This window comes from Galendromus occidentalis, unplaced genomic scaffold (genome assembly GCF_000255335.2).
Source record: "Galendromus occidentalis unplaced genomic scaffold, Mocc_1.1 scf7180000077471, whole genome shotgun sequence".
Lineage (NCBI taxonomy): Eukaryota > Metazoa > Arthropoda > Arachnida > Mesostigmata > Phytoseiidae > Galendromus > Galendromus occidentalis.
Genome location: NW_003805459.1, coordinates 1,103,917 through 1,126,359, shown reverse-complemented (window position 1 = coordinate 1,126,359; position 22,443 = coordinate 1,103,917). Strand labels below are relative to the sequence as shown.

Sequence of the window (22,443 nt, the reverse complement as noted above, 5' to 3'; positions counted from 1 at the left end):
ACTCTGAGTACTATATCCGACAGGCCTCCTGGGCGCCCGATGTGCCTAACAGAATCGATATGACAGCGAAAAGGTGCTCGATTAATCCTGAAGAGGCAGGAGACCTCAAACTCCCTCCCCGATCTCGAACTTCCCGAGCTCCGAATTTCTCAAGCCACCTGTATCAGCTCAACCATCTCGGTCTCGGCGCAGTGGCTCGTATCAGATAGGTCCAGCGAGAGAGGTTTGCATGGAGGTGCGAGATAGTCAGCTATAATTGATTGAGCTTGATCAGATCCGCGGAAAGACGAAGCGATACACTCGTAGCACTTGAGAGCAGCCTCGGATGTACGGGAATCAGAACACTTGAGAAAATTATATCGAGCAAAGTATTGCGTCATCCAATCATATCCCAACGCTCGATATTGATCGAAGAATATTATGCCGCTAGATGATCCGGAATATTCTCTCCAGTAGATTGATTCCTCTCCGGATAAACGTCAAGCGGTGATAGGTTCCCGAGGGGAGCAAAAGTCAAGCCTTGCCTAATTGCCAAGCGGAAAACAGTCACCCCGAGAAATGGTAGGCGCAGACACCGAACGTATTCGGCTGCCCGTCTTGAGCCCTCGGCGAAAGGGAGATATCGGAGTTGCAGCCCGGGGCCACGCCGGCGCCGTTGGCTTCTCCAGGAACCCCTCGTACCCCAAAGGAAGGTCGTCACGACTCTCAACTATTCTGCAGCGAGGCAAGGAAAAGAAGAAATACTTATTCTCTTTTGCGAACAAATATTTCCAATGACGGGTGTTTTTCTCGAGAACGTCTGAATCTACCCGCCCGCTTCATTCGCGTGTACGTATTCCGCGAGTTGCGCAGCGTCATTTCAAAGAAAATTCTGTTTCACTCTCCGAAATAGTTTCACGATCAAGACTGATTTTCATCTATACGAGCAAAATGAAGGAAAGAGGAACTACGTTCGCCGAAGTGTTCCGCCGTGGTAAACATTCTCATCCCTTGTTTGCAGGAGTCATCTGACACCTCGCAGCATATCTGCGCTCGAGAATACATCCTTCGTCTCGTAAATGAAAGAGAAGAGTCGCCGTGAAGGATCATTCCGGTGAATATATTCGTCGGTCTGGTGTGACTCGCAGAACGTCTCTCGAGACAAGAGTCATGATGAAAGCGATTCCGCTCATGCAATTCTGCTTCATAGTGAGCGTTTCATCCCAACAGATTCAAAACGATGGAGAAATTAAGGTGAGTTCAATATAATGACATCATGACTCTCAAGAGACAGATACACTCGTAGGCAGTCTCCCTCGGTAGAATATCGCCCTTTCGGGACACGATATCGAAACGTCGAAGGGCGATTTTCGGAGAGGAATGAATTCGTGCGGGTGATGTTCCATTAGAAAATACACATGTTTATTCTTTCAAGCTCTGGAATGCCCTCGGGAATTTCGGCCATAAACTGAGTCAAAAACTGGCTTCCTCAGAGCCTCGTGGAAACATCCTTGTTTCGCCGCTCTCAGTCGCCACAGCCTTGAACATGGCCCTTGTAGGCGCAGGGGGCTCAACGAAAGGGGAAATGATCACTTCGATGGGCCTCCAGGGTATCGACGAGCTGTCGCTCAGAAGAGCTTTCTTGTCGATCCTGAGTCGTAAACACGATAATCCGACAGATCCAGTGGATCCAAACCCGCGTGAGTTGTTGGAGCCGCTGATTCTCATGAAGATTGATGCCCACTAGCATATGCCGGAATTAGAGAATCAATGACTTCCGGGGAGAGGTCGAATCCCGAGACGAACCACCGAACCCACGTGTTTAATATCTTGCAGGCACATCCTTCACTCTGCTTGCCGCGAATCGTCTCTACATAAGCTCTCGTTTCCCGACCCGGAATGAATTCAAAACGGATATCGCAGAGAATTTCCTCGCGGAGGCGCTTAATGTTGATTTCCTGAAGAACGGCTCGCAAATCCAGAACGAAATCAATGCTTTTGTCAGCGAACGTACCAGAGGACTCATCAAGGACGTATTGAAGCAGCCATTGAGTCCGAGCACGATGCTGGCTCTCATCAACACCGTGTATTTTAAAGGTTTTTGGACGCATCGCATGGACGAGGTTCCCGGTTCCTGGATTTTCAATGAGGGCTGTGCGGAGCTGCAATCACAGCCTGAGAAGCGTCTGATGGTGACATCGAGGTGATGACTTTTATTCTCTGCACAACCACCGAAAGTTCTCCACGCACATGAACAAGGAAAAAATGAGGCGTCTGTCTATGCGTGTGTGAGAAGGAGCGCTCGTATGCGAATGCCGGAGCTCGCTCGAATACCTGATTGATCCCGATGATGACGGTCGATTGACTAAAACCCTTCGGGATATTCAGGTACAAGTACCTCGACTCTGCCAACCTGCAAGCGCAGATGATTCTGCTGCCCTATGTGAGCGACGACACCGTCGTGGAAATGCTCATCATGCTGCCCCACGAAGAGCACAAGTGCAACACACAAGCTTGGTTCGAAAGAATTTCGGGGGAAGCCCTCCGATCTGAGATTAGGAACATGTCCCGTGAGTAAAATCTAGGCATGGGTCTCAATATGCTAATTCGAGGTAAAGGCCCCATTTATGGAACGAGCAATTTTCCTGAAATCCGGAAACTCCACCTCGGCCCACAGATACGAGAGTTCATCTGACTATGCCCGCTTTCGAGCTCGACGGCCGCTACGATCTCGAGAGAGTGTTGCCAACCATGGGGATGCCGTCGGCTTTCACACCGGGTCAGGCGGACTTCACCGGCATATCGAGCCAACGAACCAACATCGATAAAGTGATCCATCAGTCAAAGGTGCTTTATTTCCCAGGGGAGAATCCCTTGGTGATGAGTAACTAACAACGATCATCAGGTAGTCAAGAGTCCCGAACCAGGACGACACAACGACGTGATGTAATCCAGAAGCTCAAATATTTCCTCTGGATTTCCTAGATGATCGTGACCAGATTCGGCACCGAAGCTGCAGCGGCCACCGTTTTAGCGATAACTCGCTTTGCCTCTTTCCCATCGGTGGAGCCGATCCCCATGGTTGTCGACAGATCCTTCTATGTTTCGATCATTTATCGCGTCAACAGAGATAGCGAGACCTTCCTGCCGTTGTTCACCGGTTTGGTGCACCGGATCTGAGAGGACTGCGACTTTCGAGCTCCGTAATCACCGGATCAACAGTCGTCCCCACGGAACCCGGTAATAACTTTATCGAATGATCCCTGGGCTGAATTCTTCTTACAGCTCAGATTTCACTCAGCGCATCTAGGAAATAAAACCTTTTATCCCAAGCATTTGCGACTCCTTTTTCCTCTCGGGACGTGGGCATAGCCTCCGAATAGCGGGGCTCTCTGCGCGTGCTACATCCGTAGATGTCTGATGGGACGAAATCCCCCCTTGGTGTTTGGTTCCGATGGTTTCGATGGTTGTTGTGTTCGAAACTTCTCCCAAAAATGAAGGGACCGTCAGCTGACTCGTCCGGTGAAGATGGTGAAAGTCGGAGGAAAGAAAATTCAGCTATTCTCGAGTCCTGGCCGCGGATCGGTTTTTGAGAACAGAAATCAAGTGCTCAATGTTGGCTCTCAGATGTTGTTCTCTTTGCTCCTGTGCGGGCTGGCCGAAGTTTGGCTCTCCGAGCACACCGAAGAGCACATAGTGAGTGCAACGATAAATACTTGATGCTTTCATCTATGTGCGGTAAATGAGCTCGCTCAGAGACTGGATTGGAGATATCGACGCACGGTATGGTTGTTTTGGGTTGATTTGCGCACTCCTCTCCTCGAAAGGAGACAGAGGAGCTTCGAGATGAGAGCTGCCAACAAATATCAAGATTCGGATTGCAGTCGTTCCTCGGCTTTTCCTCTGAGACCGCATGCAGTAGATTCAGCTTCAGCAAGCTTAGGCTCCGCGGACGACGATGTCGCGAAAGTCGAGGGGACCCTCAGCAGAATCGGATGCCCTGGCATACGACAGGGGAAACAACCAGCAGTTCGTCGCAGAGTCACACTTGGACACTCCGGAGGAACAGTTGTCGGCCGAGGGAGATTTTTCCTCAGGAGAATGGGAATCCATTCTGAGGTGCAAGCAAGCGAGGTCGATCGGAATCATGCCGACTCGGGACGAAAACATGGCTATAATTTCATTCAGCAAACAAGTCCTCGAGGCTATGAAATCTCTTTACTGGACGGTAGTGGTGCAAGTCGGTTTCCTTTTCGTCACGTTGAGCTTCGAGCTTGTGTTTCTCCCTGCAGCTCGATGCGCCCTAAACCGAACGACAGCTCCGGAGAAATGAGTCCTGGGACCGACTATTCAAGCGAAGGCAATGAAAGTCCATTGCGTCATCGTTCGCTCGTGATTGCTCAGATCGTCCGCGCCCTCTCTACGGCAAATAAAAGTAGTATTTTCAACAGAACTGAGAACGTGTGGCTTCGTTTTTCTGAGGATCCAAGTAGAGAGCGATGTACCGGACGACTCCTTCTACGCCATCATAAAAGATAAGTCAGTATTCCTTCACTTTGGTTTCAGATGCAATATCCGTGGCTCCACGAAGAAGAATACCTGAAACGACAGCTTCACGTGGCACTGGCCTTCATCTCGGTTCTGTGTATGATGAGCGCTTCGCGGATAAGCGCTGCCTGTCACGTACATTTCTGTCTGAAGGAGGACTCGCAACAAGGTGATATGAGAGCGCTGAGCTACGCTGCGAGCCGCACGCGATCTCAGCGCTTCAGAGCGATCCTGGCAGAGCTCGCCCTAACAATGGTTAGGGAACCATGATGAGTTTCTATTCGAGATCATACCGCCCTGCATGTTTAATAAATAATGATCCCATCCAAGGCTCTGAGAGAGTCCCCTCTATATTTGTTTTCAATTCTCAGCTACAGGGAACTTTGTCTTCGGTATTATCCCCGTTGATCGTGCTCCTTGTTTACGTCATCACCATCGGCGCCAATACTCTCCTTGGTTTCCACTACAAGTTACATGAGCACCTCACTGTCGAGGCAGTGTCTGATCTGATATACGTTTCCCTGCAAGCTGCAACTGCCACAGCTTTGACCCTCTACGTCCCCTTGTACTCGCTGACTTACGCTCTGAGAGCCATCCGTCTGGACCCCGACATAGTGGTTGTGCCACTGGCCAGTGTTGCCGGCCACTTCGTTTACATGGAGCTTTTTGTGATGATCCATCGTGCTCCAAGCTCCGGTGAGCTCCAGCTATTCTCATGATAAAATTTCTGATGATTCCCATTCCTGAAAACTGACAACAAACTATCGCTGATTACTTCAGAGCTCCTAGGAATCTCATCACGGCGAATGCGCTAATCTGATTTTTATCCTCGAAGCATCAGCCTTCCTCCTGACGATCGATATCATACTTTCGCTGTGCTATTTCGCTACGAAATCATCTCATGGCATGTTCCCGATTGGGGATCTCGTTCCGGCGATCGCCATGACAGCCGTGCTTTCCATGTGAGTCACTCAGCTCGGAATTTCGCCTGGTGCGATTGCTTTCGGCCGAGAATGGAATGCGCACAATATTTTGCTCCATTCGAATCTTGGTCTCTCGGAGGACCCGATGCTTAATGAGCTATCTTCTCATGAATCATTCGTTCCACGGGAAGGCAATTCGCGACGGTGAGTTCGGGAGTCTACGAGAAATATCCCAAGATCGAACTCATCTTCTCGTTGACTGGATTCCTCGCCATCATCCATGCGTCGCACGTCAGTACCTCCCTTCAGGTGGAAACAGCTCGATGCACTCCGTACAAGTTTCCTGACGCGACGCTCTTCGGGAGCGAGAATGAACTACTACGAGTTGCCCTCAGCCTCCTGGTGACACCATTCATTGCACCGCTTCTTTCCCTTCATTCCGGCTTGACGAAGAGCGGCTTCTCGAGCTCTGATGTGCTCCTCCACATTGGATTTTGTTTGATTTGGCTCCCGATCGTACTCTTGATCGCGAGATGGTCTAATCATTTTATACGACATTACTACGGCAAAGCCGTAAGAGCCGGCTGCCCGACAATATCTTTACTGGAGTTGACTCAACGGCTGATGCAGAGCACGATCTACGTTTATATTGTATGGGCAAGAGGGAGTTTTTCCGAGGAGATCGCGAAACCGTAAAGCCCCGCCAATAGAGTCAACCAGTCAGATGAACTTTGAAGACTAGTTTCGATGAAAGTTGTCAAGATTACTTGCTTGTAAATGTGTAAATATGTAGACATGTCCGACGAGGATCTTTCAAGCGGTCTCTTTCCCCAGTAAGCCGCTGCGGGAAGGATGACCGGAATAAACGTTTAATAACGCGAGGTGCCCCGCTTTCTTTTATTTATCCGACAACATAACATTCTCCTCCACAATTACGATATCGAGACAGTGCTCTCCGTCTCTCTTGCTTTACAACGCGAGCAGTCCTTCGTCCAATCAATTAGCTACGAGCAAAAACTATGCTGGGAACAAGGCAACGAAGAGCTTGAGTGGTGACTTCCTTGCAATAATTTTTTTCTACACAACGGCGATCACAGTTTTCGGGCGGGAATCTGACGCCAACTGTTGGAAACCAGAGGAACTCTCACGGTGAATTCAATGTGCTATTACTAAAAGCTGCGGTCGAGGTCGAGTAAACGGGGACTATCGAGGTGGCGTTCGGGTCTCCCAGGACGCGCAAGATATAGAAACATAGGGTCAAGAGCGAAACGCCCAAGAGATCGCCCAGCGCAGTCAGATACGGTATGGACGTGCTGTCGGTGTCCAGGCCCTTCTGCCAGAACCAGAATACCATGCAACGAGCAAGATACAACAGGATGGCGACTTGAAAGAGTGCGCACGCCAGATAGAAGCCGAGGAAAGGCACAGTTAAATTGAGATTACCCACGAATAACGACAGGAAGAATGTGAATATCAAGTGACCGGGGATCACCATCGCGAGTAGGATTCTAGCCGTCCTAGAATTGCGACCTTTACCGAAAAATACCGAAATGGGATCTACGCACACTCGCGATGCGTCGAACTCCGAGTGAGCGTGTAGGAAAGTTGATATTCTCGAAGATTGTGTGGCGACAAGGTTCCCTGCCACACCCGCTATCACCGGCTGCAGAGGGGGGAGCCGAGGGAAAAGATGTTCATGCATGTCCATGATGGAGCCGGCGGCGCTGGAACGAGATTAGAGACGACTGATGATTACTGGCCACAAATCAGTTAGCTCTTAAAAATCAGCCGAGTGAGCGACGAGCCACTGAGCCGGAGAAACCGGTCAAGAGAGACCTATCAACAGTTATCGTGATGTAACACAAGACAGCTACAATCGCCTCCGTCCGGCTTCTGGTGCCGGTAGCGAGCCGGGTGTCGGGTGAACAGAGTAATAAACAAACACAGCCTCCTCCGCACAGTTTTCCTCTTTTCTGAGACGACCAAGCGGGGAAAGAACAGGCCAACGCCGGAGAGCAAGATGGAATTATTTCGCACGAAAACACGAGACGGCTCGGAGATAGGTGGGCTTGAGAGAGATTCGAGGAAGGAGTCACATGCCCTTGACGCTGTTATAATTTGAACTCATTTTCAAGGACTGTAACGAGAGACGGAAATTGCGATTTTTTATCGAAACAGCTTATAGACAAAAGATACATTCAATGACACGGAAAATATGTGTCCTTGAACCGGGAGACCAGTCTGAGTGATCTCAATCGTGTTCGCTCGGGACACAATTGTCAATCTGCGAAGATGGTCGGCATCGTTCTCAACGCGAAGCGAATCGCGCATCGCGTCTCGTGGCCGAAAACTCCGGAAAAGGAATCGCCTGCGCGGAATCTTCTGCTATCGATTATTCATCAAAGCCGAAAATGATTTGGATATTCCATTGAAAATCAATGAGCAGTTCAAGTGCCTTCTCATTGGCACCGACGAATCTATTCCAGAGACGGAAGCCCAATTGCTTCTACCTCTGACTCACCTGGAAATGAACATGGCCGAGATGATCGGCACCCATCCAGGTCCCAGAACGTCTCTCGTGTAGACGTTTCCGCGAGCGATCTGAACCCACAGCGGCACGAACAATATGAAGAAGATCACAATGCAGATGTACAAACGCACATCGGCTGGAATCAGAGATAAATTGTCGGAAGTTCACATCGATATAAGCAAGCATCTGAGACTGGGGACAGCCAGAAGAGGACTCATCAATCCATGCGCGTCTGATCGATACTTCAATCCATTAATTTTGTGAACTCACTGGCGCCCGTGTAGAGCATGTCTCCGGAGCCGGCGAGCAGGGCAAGAGTTGTTATGTCACCCAGAGAGGCCGCTATCGGTATTGAAACATTGTCGGGGTTTATGTTGAACCTTTTCGAGACGATGATAATGACTGACATCACTGCTCCTAGCACCAGTGAAGCCACGGAAGCCGTGATGAGAGCAGACGCCGTCAGCAAGAGTCCGTGGTCGAGACGTACCGGTGATTGACCCTGGATCGCTCCCATACCGATGGCGAACATGGACGCCAAAAAAGCAACGACCGTGGCTTGACACTAGTCAGGGGAATCGGAATGAGAGTCTACTCGAGTCCAACTGAATTCCCTCCGCGGCCTGGGAGACTTCATGAGCGATAAATTTGACCCCAAAGGAGTCTCGAAGAGGTTCGAACCTGGGTCAGAGCGAGGTTTCCGGAAACGAGAATCCACTGTTCTTTCAAGGTATCCATGCTACCGGTATTCATCTCGGTCGACATTCTGGCTGCCATGGTCATCTCGAGATTTCCCTTCAGACCGAGGAGTGCGGGTACCAGAACGATGAACGTTTCGACTTCAGTGAAGACTTTCCAGAGCTGAGAAAGAAGAGATAAGATTTACTCATCGCCGATGCCAATCGAAAATCGAATATCCGGCTGATCAAGGGGATCTCTGACAAAACGAAATCCTCCGGCATGGGAATTGTGACCGCGGTGTGGGAACCGGCTCGTTATTGATCGGCTCTAATTTAAAGCGCGTTTCTCCGACTACGGCGGAATTTCACAAGGATGTCCAGATCCGTCTGCTGACTTTAGTGTTACATTTTCGGCTATGAATAAAACTTTTCCCACGGATTGAGTCACATTTGGCAACGTTCTCCCATGGGTCGTCGACTCTAATTGTCTTCGTTGCTCAGTAAGAAATACGTTTCCATAGTGCGCGTGACCGCGGCGATCGTCATGATTATTGTTCATCGCGATGCGATGGTTCGGAAACGATCCATTCATTAATCAATTCACTCATTCATTCTGCTCGAATTGTGGTCAGCGATTCGATGACGATCTCCGGTGATCCGTCATCGTTTGGGAAGTAGCCTCATTCATCTCCCGGCGTTCCGAGCGGAGCGCATTGATAGATTGAGTGTATGTCACCGGTGAGTGTGTCCGATCGTGCTCGTAGTCCACGCAACTCCGATTGCTGTTGGAGTTTTCGGGATGGACATCTCTGCCCAATCAGGAAGAAGTCCCGGAGCGCAACGATTCACGTACCGCTGAAGCGTTTTATGGTCGGCGCGAAACTCACGAGAACATTATGTAGGAGCACTCCCGCGGCTACCATACCCAGCCCAGCGGCCAGGAACGGAATGAATATCTGAATTGCGGTAGCCTTGGCGGACTCCTCGAAGTGCATTTCTTTCGTCTCGGCCTCATCGAGAGTTGTCCGCCGAATCATTTGGCGTCCGTTCAGGAGGTTGATATTCAGAGAATGTTTGCGGAATGGATCCGGCACGAGCGAGTGTCGCCTGGAAATACAAGTAGAACACTTTTGAATGGCTATACTGGGTGACGAACCTCTATCGAAGAGCGAGTTTCATGGAAGGTGGAACTGTTCAGTAAGACGAGTACGGGTTGGGCTGGAATCACGAATTCTAAGAGGAGAGGCTCCGTCCATCGGTTCGGAAACTGCGCAGAATGCGGGCGCGATCCCCGAGGGCCAAAGTCTCGCACTAAGCGCTCCATATGAGTCGCACAACGCTTGAAACTTCGGAAACTCCATTGAACTGGATCGGGGAACGCATATCGCGTGTTTCCTACGAGGCTCCCGATCTGTATTGGAGATCCAGAGATGAAGAGGAGAGAAGGAGAGACAACTCGAATGAATAGCCGACCCGTTTCACTCTGGGAGAAGCACATTCCCTCTGCGAATCGTAGCCGCCTTCCGAGCACGGGCACGATGAGTATTGCGACGAAGGTCCTCGAGAAGCATCAGCTCCACCTGATGTGCATTCTCGTGCTGCATTCCAGACTGATTTCGTCAACAGGTATCGACGGGGCTCTCAAAGAACTCTGCAGAGCGGTCATCCCGCTTTGCTCGGGCGAAGGGAACGAGTCGGAGTGAGTCCAAATCCACTCACTCCACTAATCCAGAGGTTTACATCGCCCTCGTATAAGCCGTACGGTAGAGTCTAAATGCTAGTATCGCGGATCCCAGATTTCTCCACCGAATGCAAGAAAACCTCTCCTTTGTGGGGCATTCCACAGAACTCCATGGACCACCTTATTTTGAGTGAGATGCACTTCTTAGCAGACGGCCTCAGATCCGGCGCAGTCCAATCTGGAGAAGCGTCCGCCGCCTTCTCTCAAATATCCTCCGCCGCGCGACCAACCTCAGGTTCACCTAAGCTCGATGCATCCAAAGAAGCCGAGTCTCCTACGATGGCCGAATCCTCCCGGAACTTCGGAGTGGAAGCTCTCTATATTCTAGCTCGCAATCTTCGCACAAGACTGAGCGAGTTCCTTGTCGACCAGGGAATGATTTCCTCAACCTCACTGAACGATCCGATCCCCGCGAGGCAAGAGCGATTGTTTTCTTAGGCTACCTGAGCTCTAACGGAATGAAATCCTATAGCAGAGATAATCATGGTATGGGTTGAGTCTTTCGGGGAGATCTTTTCGTCGCAGGAGAGACCCACCTGACTAGATCTTCAGATACTCTTCGCATGTGGAAGCGTTCGAGTCCTGTGACATGTGAGCATCGCCGACACTGCCCCACAGGGAGGCCAAGGTCTGTGGTGGCTACGGCTGCGTAAAAAACTTCCCCAACGGCCAGAGTATCCATCGGAGCATCGGTTATGATTTCCTCGAGTTCCGGAGAGCGCTTCACGTGAACGTGCGACATTTCGGCACCGGGAAACCGTCGTCACCAGCGACGGACGACTGCGAGAACCCGTGAAGATCTAACGTCCGTTCAGTCAGCCGCGTGAACTTGAACAGGGGAATTGGAGTAGATGTATGCGACGGACGGTAGACAGACAGTACAGACAGAACTCTGGCTGGGAACAAGAGAGGACAGCGTACGGTCTCTCTCTCGTCGAGCGATAGTTGTCCGTTACGGCGTGTCGACCACGAAACTCGCGGCAGCATCACCTACTAATCCCTCCAATAAACATGCGCCCATAAAGAAGGGACAACTCGGTAATATCTGTAGCCTCGGGTCGTCGCAGAACAGGCCACAGATCACCGCTCGCCTCCTGGAATGTTTCTCCGATGCGGCTCGATCCACTGGTTCTTCACATTCGAGCTCAGAGCGCTCGGCGTTCATCTGCTTCTGTGCTCTTCCTCTCCGTTTTCCGTACAGCCCCATGCTTGAAGTCTTGCTTCTATCTCAAGTTCCGAACGGAGCTCGCGCTAAGACCCTCAGTACCCTAGCGTTCCATCCACCAACGCTGAGCGTGGGTCCGAACGAACTGGATAGAATCGACTGTCTCACTAGCACGATTAGCGCTTCTCCGCCCCAAGAACCTTAGAGAAAAGCTTCTGGAATCCTCATGACGCATCCCTTTAGAGAAATGCGGCAACGCATTCGCCTCGCTTTGAGGTTGAAACCCCGGGTCGCTGATTCGTGAAATCACGATTTCTGATCGACGAGGAGCCGAGGACATTCTTCCTGCACAAGGACAGATCTCTTGTCTCCTCCTTTCTTATATCCTTCACTTCTTTCGGTGGTCGCCTGATGTTCGAGTTGAGTATCGGGAGAAGGCGACCGCGAGATGAGACTCTGAGTGAAGCCACTTAGCGCAAACCTCGTTTTTTCTCAACGTCCGTCTTCGAAGCTACTCCCCCAGAGTGATCGTACGTAGGCATAGCGTCTTCGATTCGGGAAATGTGACCGCTGCTCCAGCAGGAATGTTTCGGAGTCTTCATCGATGATTCAGCGACTCTTCATTATTTAACTTCATATTTTTTGAAGAAAGCAGCTCCAAATAGGCTCCTCACGTCAGGGGCACCGTACAACTCGTTAACCGATAAGGACTTATCAGAGCGAGCCAGAGCACGATCAAACTACAATCCCATAATAAGTATACCGAAAGGGATAGGGGTGAAGCTATGATACTAATAGATGGCGGGTGTCGAACAGCCTTGACAAGGTCTCCCGTCCGACGGCACCCGTGGCAGTCTCTCCCTCTCTCGTCAAACACACCGTCGGGCGATCTAACATGTGACCGAGCGACGGCGATCAGTCATAAAAAGTGATTCATGGGCGAAGGCTCGCTCTCAATTGTCATTAGCTTGACTAAAACAAGAAGAAGATGTGTTTCCATTTATCAGGGCGCCACTCGGTCTACTCAACGGGTGGGTGTGGTCATTCGATGAAATAGTTCACGACTACGTTGACGACGACCGACGTCGCGTCGCCTGTGCTGACATGAACAAGAACAACATCTTGGACGACGATTGACTCCTCCTCGCATTATATTTTCAAGGTCGTTCCGATATGTGTGCCGGTCATGACCGTCCGCTGCTCATTACGCAAGCAAAGACGTGAGCATTGTTAAGATCGGCTTCAATATCGAACATTTATACGCAGCCTCGACCGGACCACGCGTCGTTTTGTGATACCGGCAGACAATGAGATATTATTTTTGACGCTGTATCTTCAGACCTCGAAGACCAGTCGATGCAACTGCAATTGATTGCTTCTGCCTCAGAATCTTCCGACACAATGTGCATGAGCGAAGATCCCTTTCGGCCCTCAGTCAGCTTCCGAGGAACAGGTGGAAGTTGATCAATGGCTGATCCTGCAGGTGAATTGACCGAGCCTCATTCTTCAGGCATAGCATATGGTGGCGCTTCCGCTCATCATGAGGAGAATTCGTGTTTCTTTGTTCCGGAAGCCGAGATGCGGAGCGCGATTCCCGGGCGGTCCACCCTTCGGAGCAGCTCCTTGCAAATCGCTTTTCCTCCGACCGCCGAAAATGCGGCGATTGGGATCAGGGGATTCCCGTGTTCGTTGCGTCACTCATCCCGAACAGCTCCTTACGATTGGCGGATTCGGTCGTTGACGAGACTTCTCGAGCAATGTTCGGAATCCCGGGGTTTTCGGAAATCGCTCTTCCCAAATCGGGGCTCTCCGAGCAAGGGCCGAAATCATCGCGATGCGCCACGGGTGGCATGTCCCACGCCCTTCGCTCAGTCTCAGCAGACACAGGGAAGTTTGAAGCGGATCCGCCCGGACGGAATGTCCCTGAGATTTCCCTCCGTGGCGGACGTCAAGTACGGCGTGAAGGAGTGAATATAAGTTAATTAGCCTCATCGCCGTACGGAGAATGAAGTACACATATGGTCGTTGCCTCGCGAGGGAGTACTTGGAGTCCGCGGAATTTCCCCTTCCCTGCTTATGGAAAACCGAATGTTTACCTGTAACGACGCCTCGATTTGAGGTTCTCTGGGCCGATGATCCAGGTACCACGAGTGATCGACTTGATATCGGAGAGAAACCATGTGTCGCCAACTCTTCCTCTGCGACAGTGATGGAACGAATTCTTAACGAGAATCGAATTCACAGGACACTTATTCAGTACTGGCACCTTCGGCCTGCGGTCCAGAAAATATTCTCACTTTTCCCTAGAGAATAAATTTACCACCAAAGCTCACTTGCAAATGCTTGAGCGAGTGCGCTCGAACGAGATTGATAGACAACTGAATCTGAGAAGATAGCGGGAGGGCGATCACGGAATTCGTATCTCGCAACAAACAGATATAGCTACTGAGTACAGTCGCGCTCCACTGGAAGCATCGACCTTCACTGAAGCTAGTGTCAGGAAGACCGCATCGCTCGCCGAAGACGATATTCATGCGTTTATTTTTAAAGATATCGCTATAAATGTTTTGTTCTCCGTCATTAGCGAATTCTGCCGAATCGTCACTCAGTCGTTTCCCAGAAAGGCGACGAGGCAGCTACCGACTCCAAGTGCACGCCTGAAGGATCCTCTCCGTGCGGTAATGTTTTGTTTGGCAAATGCACGTTCTTCCCATCCGCTGACAGCAGTGAGACGCGCAGCGTTTCACAGCGGAAGCCAGGAGAACACGATTCGATTTCTGTTGCCACCGAAACGACTGATCACAATGAAGCTCACCGGAGCCCTGATTGTCTTGTGCATCGCGCAAGCCATCGTCGTCCACGCAACGTTGAGCGGAATCTTGGCGCCCTTCCGTCACTTACTGGGCTGGGGGAAGTCGGCGAATCAAACAAAGACGAATCGACTTGGGGAAAAGAGTCCAGACACCGTCACCTTTCGACCCTCGGTGAGTCCAAGCAAAGTGACTGCTCGTAATGGTGCATGAGTCTGCGTAATTCCCTCGTCAATGATTTGACTTCTTGAGAAAAATGGGCTCCAGACAGGAAATGTTTGTTGTTGGTCGGAACGCTTCCACGGATTTCCGCCAGAGCTTCAATGACGCGAAAGAGACTGCTGAGCGTTGGCAACAGCTAGCTCAGTCTCATTGGACGCTGCCCCAGTCGGGAAAGATTGTAGTTTTTGGACCGAATGGTCTTCAGAACTCTCCGCAGCAAGTTGCTCCTGGATTCGCCGCAGTGGCGAAGGGCTGCTCATCGACTTTTTTCGTCCTCAACCCTGCAGATCTTGTCTTTCACTCGGACAGGAGCTTCTGCCAACACCAAGCTCTCGCTTTCTCACCTCGGATCACTTACCTTTCAGGTCGATGGACTTGAATCGATCGGGACAAAGAAGCTGATAGGGGACAAAACAGTCTTCGTCGGAGAAGATGCACAAGGACATCCGATGTTGCTGCTTGAAGACTTCAAGACAAGTGAGATTTCGCGGAATCGCCCATATCCATCGTCCTTCATGTCTCATGTCACGCGGAATGACTCATGTAATATAATTGCCAGGGAGGCGTCTCTCACCGAATTGGTCTCGCATTCAAGACGAGTCTCGGATTTGCGAGATTCAGAGGTCTCTCATTAGCGATGCTGATTTCTTGAATCACGCCGCGTGCGCTGCGCCGACATTGCGAGAAATTCAAGATCAGGGTTAAAAAACGTAAAATCTCCCAAGATCAATTAATTCTACTTCTCCCGAAAAACGAACCAGTCTGAGAAGGATTTTTTTCCCTGAAAGAACTTCTCATGGTTAGGAAATTGGTTACAACGCAAAAATCAGAGCTTTCTCTCAGCGGTCCCAATCCCAACCACGTTGGATCCCCGGATCCTTGTACATGAGAGGGCTTGTCAGCACCCCAGAGAATTTTTCCCATGAAAAAAATTGCCTCACACTGGGATTCTCCTATCTCCCATTCTGTAATTTTCGATGAGGCTAGTCAATGTATAGAAGGGAAATATGAAACCCAGGATTTCCCTCATTGGCATCTACCCGTCAAGCAGATCCTCTGTCCCATGACCGTGATTGGAATCGTCTGATTCCACAATCGATTCTTCGGATCAATTACAAAATTGAATATGAATGATTCGACCATTCACGCGGTACGATATAGTTGAATGAGTGAAACATAAGGGTGCCGCACTCTTCTGCAGCTATGACGACAGAATCACCGAAAGTGTCGTTGCTAGTAAGCTCACCGAGCCTCACAACATCCACATCGGAATTTACGACTTCAAGTGCGGCACCTTCCGGCCATTCGACTTCTGTGGAGCCTACGACCGACCACACGATTTCCGACGGCAGTGTCGCCGCGCCAAGCACTGAAGCCAATCGTTTCCATCTGATCGATCTCAAGATTCCTGGCGGTGAGGATCCCGACAGCGAAATTCTGCCGGATGTGGCCGGTAAGATGTCCAATATGAAGGGCAGCATGTTTAAAGCTCCTTGATATGGCTGCAGAATTCAGACAATGCCTCTGAGCGAATCAGCTAGCATCCTTCTGGTTTCCCTGAGAGGTTCCCATCATTGAAATTCGGTTCATGATATTTCTGCTATGTTGTTGGGATTTTTCAAGTCTAGTAGATCGTCCAGGAGCCGGAGAAGGGGAAACCAGGAGCCCCAGCATTGAGACGCACAATTATTAACTTCTGATTATCTGTTCCAAGATTTCAAGCCGCTCGATTCGAAGGATATCGAGACAAAAGTCATAGATGCCGAGTCTCAAAAAACAGACCACCGAATCGCATTCTCTTCCACACCGACACCTACGGACGGAACCACGGCTTCGACTTCAATGGCTCCAGCGAAAACAACAGCGTCGACAAGCGAAATCGTGGTTACAGCCGGGTCCCCTGAGACAGTTCCCATCTCAAGGACATCGACGGAAGAACGAACACGACAATCTGATCGATTTGTTCAAAGTATTCACATCCCTGAAAAAAGCGTAGTGGTTCAAGACGTGAACGATCTCTTCCAATCTGAAGACTGAGAAATCACTCCGGCGAGTGCATTTGTACACTGTCGGACCGTTTTACTTCTTTTCATTTCTCATCTGTTGTAGATGACGTTCGCAAGGTCTCGACGTCGCATCGGACGGATTCATTGTATTTGTATATCTATCGGGTGAAGTCCCGAAATCTGCATCATTCCACCGATCATAACCCCAACCCGTATGACGTGTATATATGGAGAAACAAAACCCTATACATATACTCGGAGCCCGAAGAGCAGCTAGCACATCTATATCGAGTTGTCGTGCCATAAATCAAGATCCGCTTTGATTTGCTGATATACCTATTGAATACTGATAGGCATAGGTCGTGTCACAGTTCCCCTAATAAAACGAATTCGTATTCTCATACGACGAAAATCGTGTTCGCTCTCATTGATGACTTCTCTGCGTCTACAGCTTTCGCGCTCGGTCGGAGAATTCCAGTTTGTCTGGTTGTGGGTGTACTCGCAATCTTATCGACGCTGGCAGGGGCATATTCCAAGAATCCGCCATCATTGGAATTTTCACAACGGTAGATTGTACGGAGTTTCTGAGCTAAACAGGGCACCGCTCCGCGCTCACGGCATGGGAAATGGCGACGGGCGCGAAGCATTCGGCCACAGCAGAAAAGGCGTCTGAAGTTACTGATTGGAAAGTACCGTTCGCTCTGCCCTTGCCCAGCTATGAGCATTATAAGGGGACCCCAGATAGCTACCGCAAAACGACGCTGAAGACAAATCCAGGTAAACATGAGGCTCTTTCAGGTGAGTTCTTGAGACAGCAGACGGTTTTGTATCATATTCGGGGTTTCCCAGCGATTTTATGCTTGATCGATTTTTTTTCTGGCCAGACTTCCAATAAGATGCCAGATAGTTTCGATGGATAGCGATAATATCCCGAGCATATCATGATAGAAGAATGAAATCGAGGTGTGACTTGTGAAGTTCATCGGTGCAGTCCGGGATGCCACCGTAGTGGATCAGTGCCTACGCGCGCTTAGAGGACAACAGATCCAGGATTCCCATCGAAAATCGCTTTGTGTTTGTTCAAGTGCGACCCGCAGGATGGATTGGATACTCTTGTGTCGTCGCTGCTTATCGGAGCAGAAATTGCGTGACTTCCGCCGGTGTTGTGAACGAGCTCGTGCTGCTCAAGTTGTCGGAGCCTTTTGTGGCGAAACTCGGGACACTTATTCGAGAGAGCAAAGTCATGCGTCCCTCCACTTCAGCGAAACCGCAGACTAATGGGAGCTCTGCGTCACTGATTCGCACGAGCCATCCCTGGGCTTCCCGTCTCGCGCAGCTGCCTGGTTCCTTCAATGACTTCTCGTATTTCGCGAACATGCGCAAGGTGTGCGTATCTCGCATGTGCGAGTCTCTTGGAACAATGGCCGACATCTCGATATTATTTTCCGAATGCTGGACTGTAGGAAGAAAATGCGGCGTCGATCCTCTCCCGACGACGGCCCGGTAGAGTCGAGCGAAGATTAAGTTGACTTTTCATGACATTTTATCCGTCCGCTGTCGGCTCTGTCTAATTCCTCAATCATCGCAGATCGGCGGCGTCTGCGCTATTCCGCGTGGAATTGCCGCGACGATGAATTCATGTCCGATTCAAGGGCGTAATTCGATTGCCTTCCATGGCGATCATTGTCACAGCAATGATCGTTTCAAAGACTTGGATACTGCCGCGATCTCACTAATCACGGCCGATAAGCACGTCGAGGTTCCAGGAGCAATTAACCGGTTTCTTCTCTGGATAGACTACATGGTAACCTAGACCGTGCCAAGTAGTTCGGTGCAATCAAGTCTGGATTTGCCTTGGGTTCGAGGCTTCGACGCCGCATCTGGCGAGCTAGCCCGTCGCCAATAATCTGGCCTAATGTTGAAGCCGATAGTAGTTACCTCACTCAGACTCCGTCCGACCCAATAGGATCGGGCACCTATGACAACGTTTGGCCAAGCCCCTTGGAAGACCGGTTTCTGACCTTCGCACACTTTTGTGCAAAGCGAATCATTCACGCGCTGATCGAAACAATTCTGGCGGTAACCATTTTCCCTTTCCCTCGTCACCGCCGCTCCGTCTTCTTCGACTATTTCATTGTTCCGAGGGATTGGGAAAAAAAGTTTTCCCTAAAGCGCCGAACCGAAGAAGAATGAATCACGTAAAAACAGAGTGTCCTTTCGGTTCCGACCAAAAATTGTCAAACGCTTGCGCGATTGCGTCTCGGCTCCGCAATGGCTGCGGCATTGTGGACCGGCTCGATTTTTACTCTTGCGTACAAGTAGGGGACGAAAGTTATTATTAGCGCTCGATTGTAATGTATGCGGAAAAAATTCCATGCGTGGGATGATGACGGAAGCTCGAACAGGATGCTGAGCAGCTTCCCCAAGCCATGTTGCCTCAATCGGAGGAAAAACGTAATCTCTGTGTTTGGATCGTGTTTAGTCCCCCTTCCGATAATCAAAGTCGCAATTGTTCGAGCGAATCAGTTGAATATATTCTGAGCACAAGGACAGCCGCCGGCAAGAAGATCCTTGAATTGTTCGTTAGCTAGATCATCTAACGGCATGCGCGGCTTTCCAATCGGCCAATTCTTCATTCCGATGATGATCCAGATAAGTTCGGAACGCGGATCCCCCGAGACGATCAGCACTGAGCATCTACAGCACATCGCGGAGCTTCACTCGTGCAGTTGCTTTCGAGCTGGCGATTGACACTTTGTGTTCGGCCATCGACGGATGGTGGAGTCCCGATCGCCGCAAGTAAAAACATCCCGTTCTAGGAAATTGCTCGAATTACAGCTCCGGGGAATTTCGCGGTCCTGTCCTTATCAAGACGAAGCTCGAATTTCATAACATGAAGTCAACATGGGAGTTATTGCGTCATGTCGCGAAGGGTCTGATCGCAGGGAGCTGGTTCCCCATTTACGTGGGCTGAGCATTCTCAATCTCCCGGATTCCCAGAGGACTACCCGCTCTGTTCTTGTTGGCTTCCATAATTGAGCACTAACCACACGGATGAAACAGTGTCAGTCAAGTGAGCTGTTTTTCCAGCTATTAACGGCGACGCCGCTCGTGTTAGCCGAAACCGGCGTTGAACATTTTGACAGCCGCGTAGCGTCATCAGGCCCGCCCGATTTGTCCTTGGAAGTCTTTGTGACGATTGCGCCACGGGTTCGAGTCGCGGCAGGGCTGGAAGGTCTCTTCAGTGTATTAACACACCGCCATCGACCATAAGTCAAGCTCTCCTGATCCACTTGTCCACTTTCGACATCCGATCCGTTTGAAGAAGAAAGATCAAGTGCTTGAAACGTCGACATTTAGGGAATTCTGTCAAAAGTCGCGTTGAGCGTACGCCCCGGTCCTTAAGACGCCCATGCTTCGCGAAAATTGGTTCTGATGTATTCGATCGGATTACACGCTCACAATATATTATTTCCCGTGTTTCAGTGTTCTGTGCTGTTGGCTGTCACTTATGTGGCCTATGCTAAAGACGACAAGGACGATGACAAGTTTTCGATTGGTCTCGGAGTGCTGGCCCCGTCTTATCGACAGAAGGTCGGGACCGGCAAAGAGCTCGGCGCTCAGATCGACTACAACCAAGAGGGCAAAGGTTTCTCCTACACCGTGAGTCAAGGGGATCCCAACTCCGGTAAGCCCTACACATCGATCCAGATCTCCCGACCCGCACCCCAGGAAGGCCCCATCGATTCTGCCAAATCCGCTCCTCCTCCCGCTTCGTATCAACCCCCACCACAATACGCCGCTCCTGCACCCCGCTACGCTGCCCCAGCTGCTGCACCGGCGGCCCCGCAATATCAAGCCCCTCAGTACCAGGCACCCCCACCCCAGTATGCCGCTCCGCAGCCCCAGTATGCCGCCCCAGCTCCTCAACCCCAGTACGCCGCCCCCGCTCCCCAGCCTCAGTACGCCGCTCAAGCTCCTCAATACGCTCCTCCTTCAGCTCCCCAGTACGCTCCCGGTCCTGTGCAGTACGCTCCTCAATACGCTCCCGCGTCATCCCCCGGAGTGCAGTACGCCCAACCTGCTCCGCGATACGTCTCTGAACCTCAATTCGCCCCCGCGGCTCCGCAGTATCGGCCGAGCAGCATCTCGTACCAACCTCAAGCAGCTCTCCCTCAAGTAGCACCTCAGCCGTTCGGAGGATCCTCCATCCAATCGGAGCCTCAATACGTTCCTCGATACCAGACTCAACCCTCGTCTACTCGACAGCAGCCGTACCCGTCATCGCTGGCTGCTCCGGAAACGTACAACGCTCCGGCGAGCGGTGCACAAGTCGCGCCACAGTACATTCCCGCCATTCAGAACGTGAAGTACCAGTTCGGTTCAGGCGCCGAGCCCGCTTTCGCATCGCAATTGTCGATCTTCGGAAATCAACATGCGAGACAGTAGAACTCGAGCCCCGGCTAAAGTGTATATGAACATACATAGATCGCTAAGAAACTCAGACTGTACATACATCGTGTAATTCCAAGCGTGTGCAAGAACCAGATCGCCTCAAGAAGCTCGAAAATACGGGAGGGAGAGAATAAGCTCAAATATCCCAGTCGGAGAACGTAGCGGGATCGACCCCTCGCGGAACGGGAGAAGACTGATCAGGGAACGGAGCGGTTGCAGCTGGGAATAGAGACTCCTAATATCTTATTATGGGGGAAGCGCGAGCTCACGGAGCACCCGGAGCTGGAAGCCCTCGTTCCTTGCTCAGGTATACCGTCCGCATACGATATTGCTTTTTCCCAACCGGGTTTCGGGATCCGGGGCCAGAGTTTTCAATTATCTTAGAGCTCTCGGCAGTCGCTACGGAATCGGTACGCAGGTCCCACTCCGTCATTCAAGTCGCTTCCGAGCTTTCGGGCGGGAAAGAGATACTCACTGCAGGAATTCAACATAAAGCGTTGTGAGAGTCTTCATCGTTTCGGAATGACGAGCAACTCGAATAAACAAAAGATAGGTCACGAAGATCGAAAGCAGGAGTTTTTCATTTTACTCGTCTCTCGCAGGCTGGAAGTCAAGCGCTCGAATTATAGAGTTGCGATATGAGAGGATATTTTTCACCCGAAAAAAGGACAATGTCCTTGCGGACATCGGGACGACGAGCAGACATCGAGCGCGGACACTCTATTCCATGCTGTCAACCCTTTCTATGGAATTATTTCAACTACCCAACAATTTTCCCAGTGAGCAACACTCAAGTGAAGTTCGATGTCCATAAACGATCATTCATAGACAATTCGCAGAGGGAAAAGTTTCCGACTCAACCCCTAGCTCATGCTCGTGCAGCCGAAATTCCGGAGAGCGGACATTTCCTACAGAGAGGCTGACAAGAAAGGATGCGTCCTTCTATATCGCAACTCTAAGTCTCATTATTCATTGCGACGTCCGTGACTGAGTCTCGAAGACATTGGTTGCACGTTTCGATCTAGGAGTCCGAGATCGCTCCGCGGGAACACAAGCTTCGTTTGGTATCCGTCTGAATAAGTTCACATTCCACTACGGAATTCCGAATCCGGGCGATGAGAAAAGTCCCTTTGTCTAGCTCTCAGTGTTCCTCAGATACGTGCGTGACTGGCTTTCGAGGAATCGATGCCGCACGAATATTTTCCGCAGGGAATCGACCCGCATAGCAGACCGACATGTCGGTCGTGTCTGTCGCGACAGTCTAATGGCGCGCATCATTCAAGCAGGGAGGAGGGAACCTCAGTCATGATGAGGTTTTCCGAGATGCGAAGCAAGCTATTTGAGCGACCAAAGCTGATTCGGATGATCGCGATGTGTATGATCA

At 50.6% G+C, this 22,443-nt stretch overlaps 5 protein-coding genes across 5 annotated transcripts; 4 read left to right on the top strand and 1 right to left on the bottom strand.

Annotated features, from left to right (window-relative positions):
- Window positions 1-979: 979 nt before the first annotated feature.
- On the top strand, window positions 980-3,306 carry LOC100900552 (serpin B6). Its single transcript, XM_003744614.2, has 6 exons — window positions 980-1,233; window positions 1,415-1,679; window positions 1,816-2,182; window positions 2,368-2,549; window positions 2,657-2,826; window positions 2,965-3,306. Exons 1-6 carry the CDS (start codon window positions 1,150-1,152, stop codon window positions 3,157-3,159), a joined length of 1,263 nt encoding a protein of 420 aa, XP_003744662.1. The 5' UTR covers window positions 980-1,149; the 3' UTR covers window positions 3,160-3,306.
- A 201-nt stretch (window positions 3,307-3,507) lies between these two features.
- Window positions 3,508-6,146, top strand: LOC114828295 (uncharacterized). The gene is made up of 5 exons (XM_029111833.1): window positions 3,508-3,675; window positions 4,546-4,782; window positions 4,899-5,223; window positions 5,363-5,489; window positions 5,642-6,146. Exons 1-5 carry the CDS (start codon window positions 3,508-3,510, stop codon window positions 6,144-6,146), a joined length of 1,362 nt encoding a protein of 453 aa, XP_028967666.1.
- A 175-nt stretch (window positions 6,147-6,321) lies between these two features.
- On the bottom strand, window positions 6,322-11,267 carry LOC100900411 (solute carrier family 41 member 1). Its single transcript, XM_003744613.2, has 6 exons — window positions 10,938-11,267; window positions 9,548-9,767; window positions 8,662-8,841; window positions 8,251-8,545; window positions 7,972-8,116; window positions 6,322-7,174 (listed from the first exon to the last, which is right to left on the bottom strand). The coding sequence occupies exons 1-6, from the start codon at window positions 11,141-11,143 to the stop codon at window positions 6,595-6,597; spliced, it is 1,626 nt and encodes a 541-aa protein (XP_003744661.1). The 5' UTR covers window positions 11,144-11,267; the 3' UTR covers window positions 6,322-6,594.
- A 2,868-nt stretch (window positions 11,268-14,135) lies between these two features.
- LOC100900269 (uncharacterized) lies at window positions 14,136-17,016 on the top strand. The gene is made up of 4 exons (XM_003744612.2): window positions 14,136-14,550; window positions 14,964-15,075; window positions 15,800-16,051; window positions 16,313-17,016. The coding sequence occupies exons 1-4, from the start codon at window positions 14,248-14,250 to the stop codon at window positions 16,633-16,635; spliced, it is 990 nt and encodes a 329-aa protein (XP_003744660.2). The 5' UTR covers window positions 14,136-14,247; the 3' UTR covers window positions 16,636-17,016.
- Window positions 17,017-17,387: 371 nt separating this feature from the next.
- On the top strand, window positions 17,388-21,053 carry LOC108864433 (extensin-like). Its single transcript, XM_018640052.1, has 2 exons — window positions 17,388-17,402; window positions 20,091-21,053. The coding sequence occupies exons 1-2, from the start codon at window positions 17,388-17,390 to the stop codon at window positions 21,051-21,053; spliced, it is 978 nt and encodes a 325-aa protein (XP_018495568.1).
- Window positions 21,054-22,443: the final 1,390 nt, after the last annotated feature.

What these genes read in the sequence shown, in the direction of transcription:
- LOC114828295 (XM_029111833.1), top strand. Translation starts at nt 3,508, where the DNA reads ATGGTGAAAGTCGGAGGAAAGAAAATTCAGCTATTCTCGAGTCCTGGC. An exon ending in CAGAGCTCGCCCTAACAATG is followed by an intron (nt 4,783 to 4,898) that starts GTTAGGGAACCA and finishes TTCAATTCTCAG; the next exon opens with CTACAGGGAACTTTGTCTTC. An exon ending in CCATCGTGCTCCAAGCTCCG is followed by an intron (nt 5,224 to 5,362) that starts GTGAGCTCCAGC and finishes TTATCCTCGAAG; the next exon opens with CATCAGCCTTCCTCCTGACG.
- LOC100900269 (XM_003744612.2), top strand. Translation starts at nt 14,248, where the DNA reads ATGTTTTGTTTGGCAAATGCACGTTCTTCCCATCCGCTGACAGCAGTG. An exon ending in GCTTGAAGACTTCAAGACAA is followed by an intron (nt 15,076 to 15,799) that starts GTGAGATTTCGC and finishes ACTCTTCTGCAG; the next exon opens with CTATGACGACAGAATCACCG. An exon ending in AATTCTGCCGGATGTGGCCG is followed by an intron (nt 16,052 to 16,312) that starts GTAAGATGTCCA and finishes ATCTGTTCCAAG; the next exon opens with ATTTCAAGCCGCTCGATTCG.
- LOC100900552 (XM_003744614.2), top strand. Translation starts at nt 1,150, where the DNA reads ATGATGAAAGCGATTCCGCTCATGCAATTCTGCTTCATAGTGAGCGTT. An exon ending in CGTCTGATGGTGACATCGAG is followed by an intron (nt 2,183 to 2,367) that starts GTGATGACTTTT and finishes CGGGATATTCAG; the next exon opens with GTACAAGTACCTCGACTCTG. An exon ending in AAGTGATCCATCAGTCAAAG is followed by an intron (nt 2,827 to 2,964) that starts GTGCTTTATTTC and finishes TGGATTTCCTAG; the next exon opens with ATGATCGTGACCAGATTCGG.
- LOC100900411 (XM_003744613.2), bottom strand. Translation starts at nt 11,143, where the DNA reads ATGTCGCACGTTCACGTGAAGCGCTCTCCGGAACTCGAGGAAATCATA. An exon ending in GTATCTGAAGATCTAGTCAG is followed by an intron (nt 9,768 to 10,937) that starts GTGGGTCTCTCC and finishes TTGTATTTCCAG; the next exon opens with GCGACACTCGCTCGTGCCGG. An exon ending in CATGCTCTACACGGGCGCCA is followed by an intron (nt 8,117 to 8,250) that starts GTGAGTTCACAA and finishes CTCTGATTCCAG; the next exon opens with CCGATGTGCGTTTGTACATC.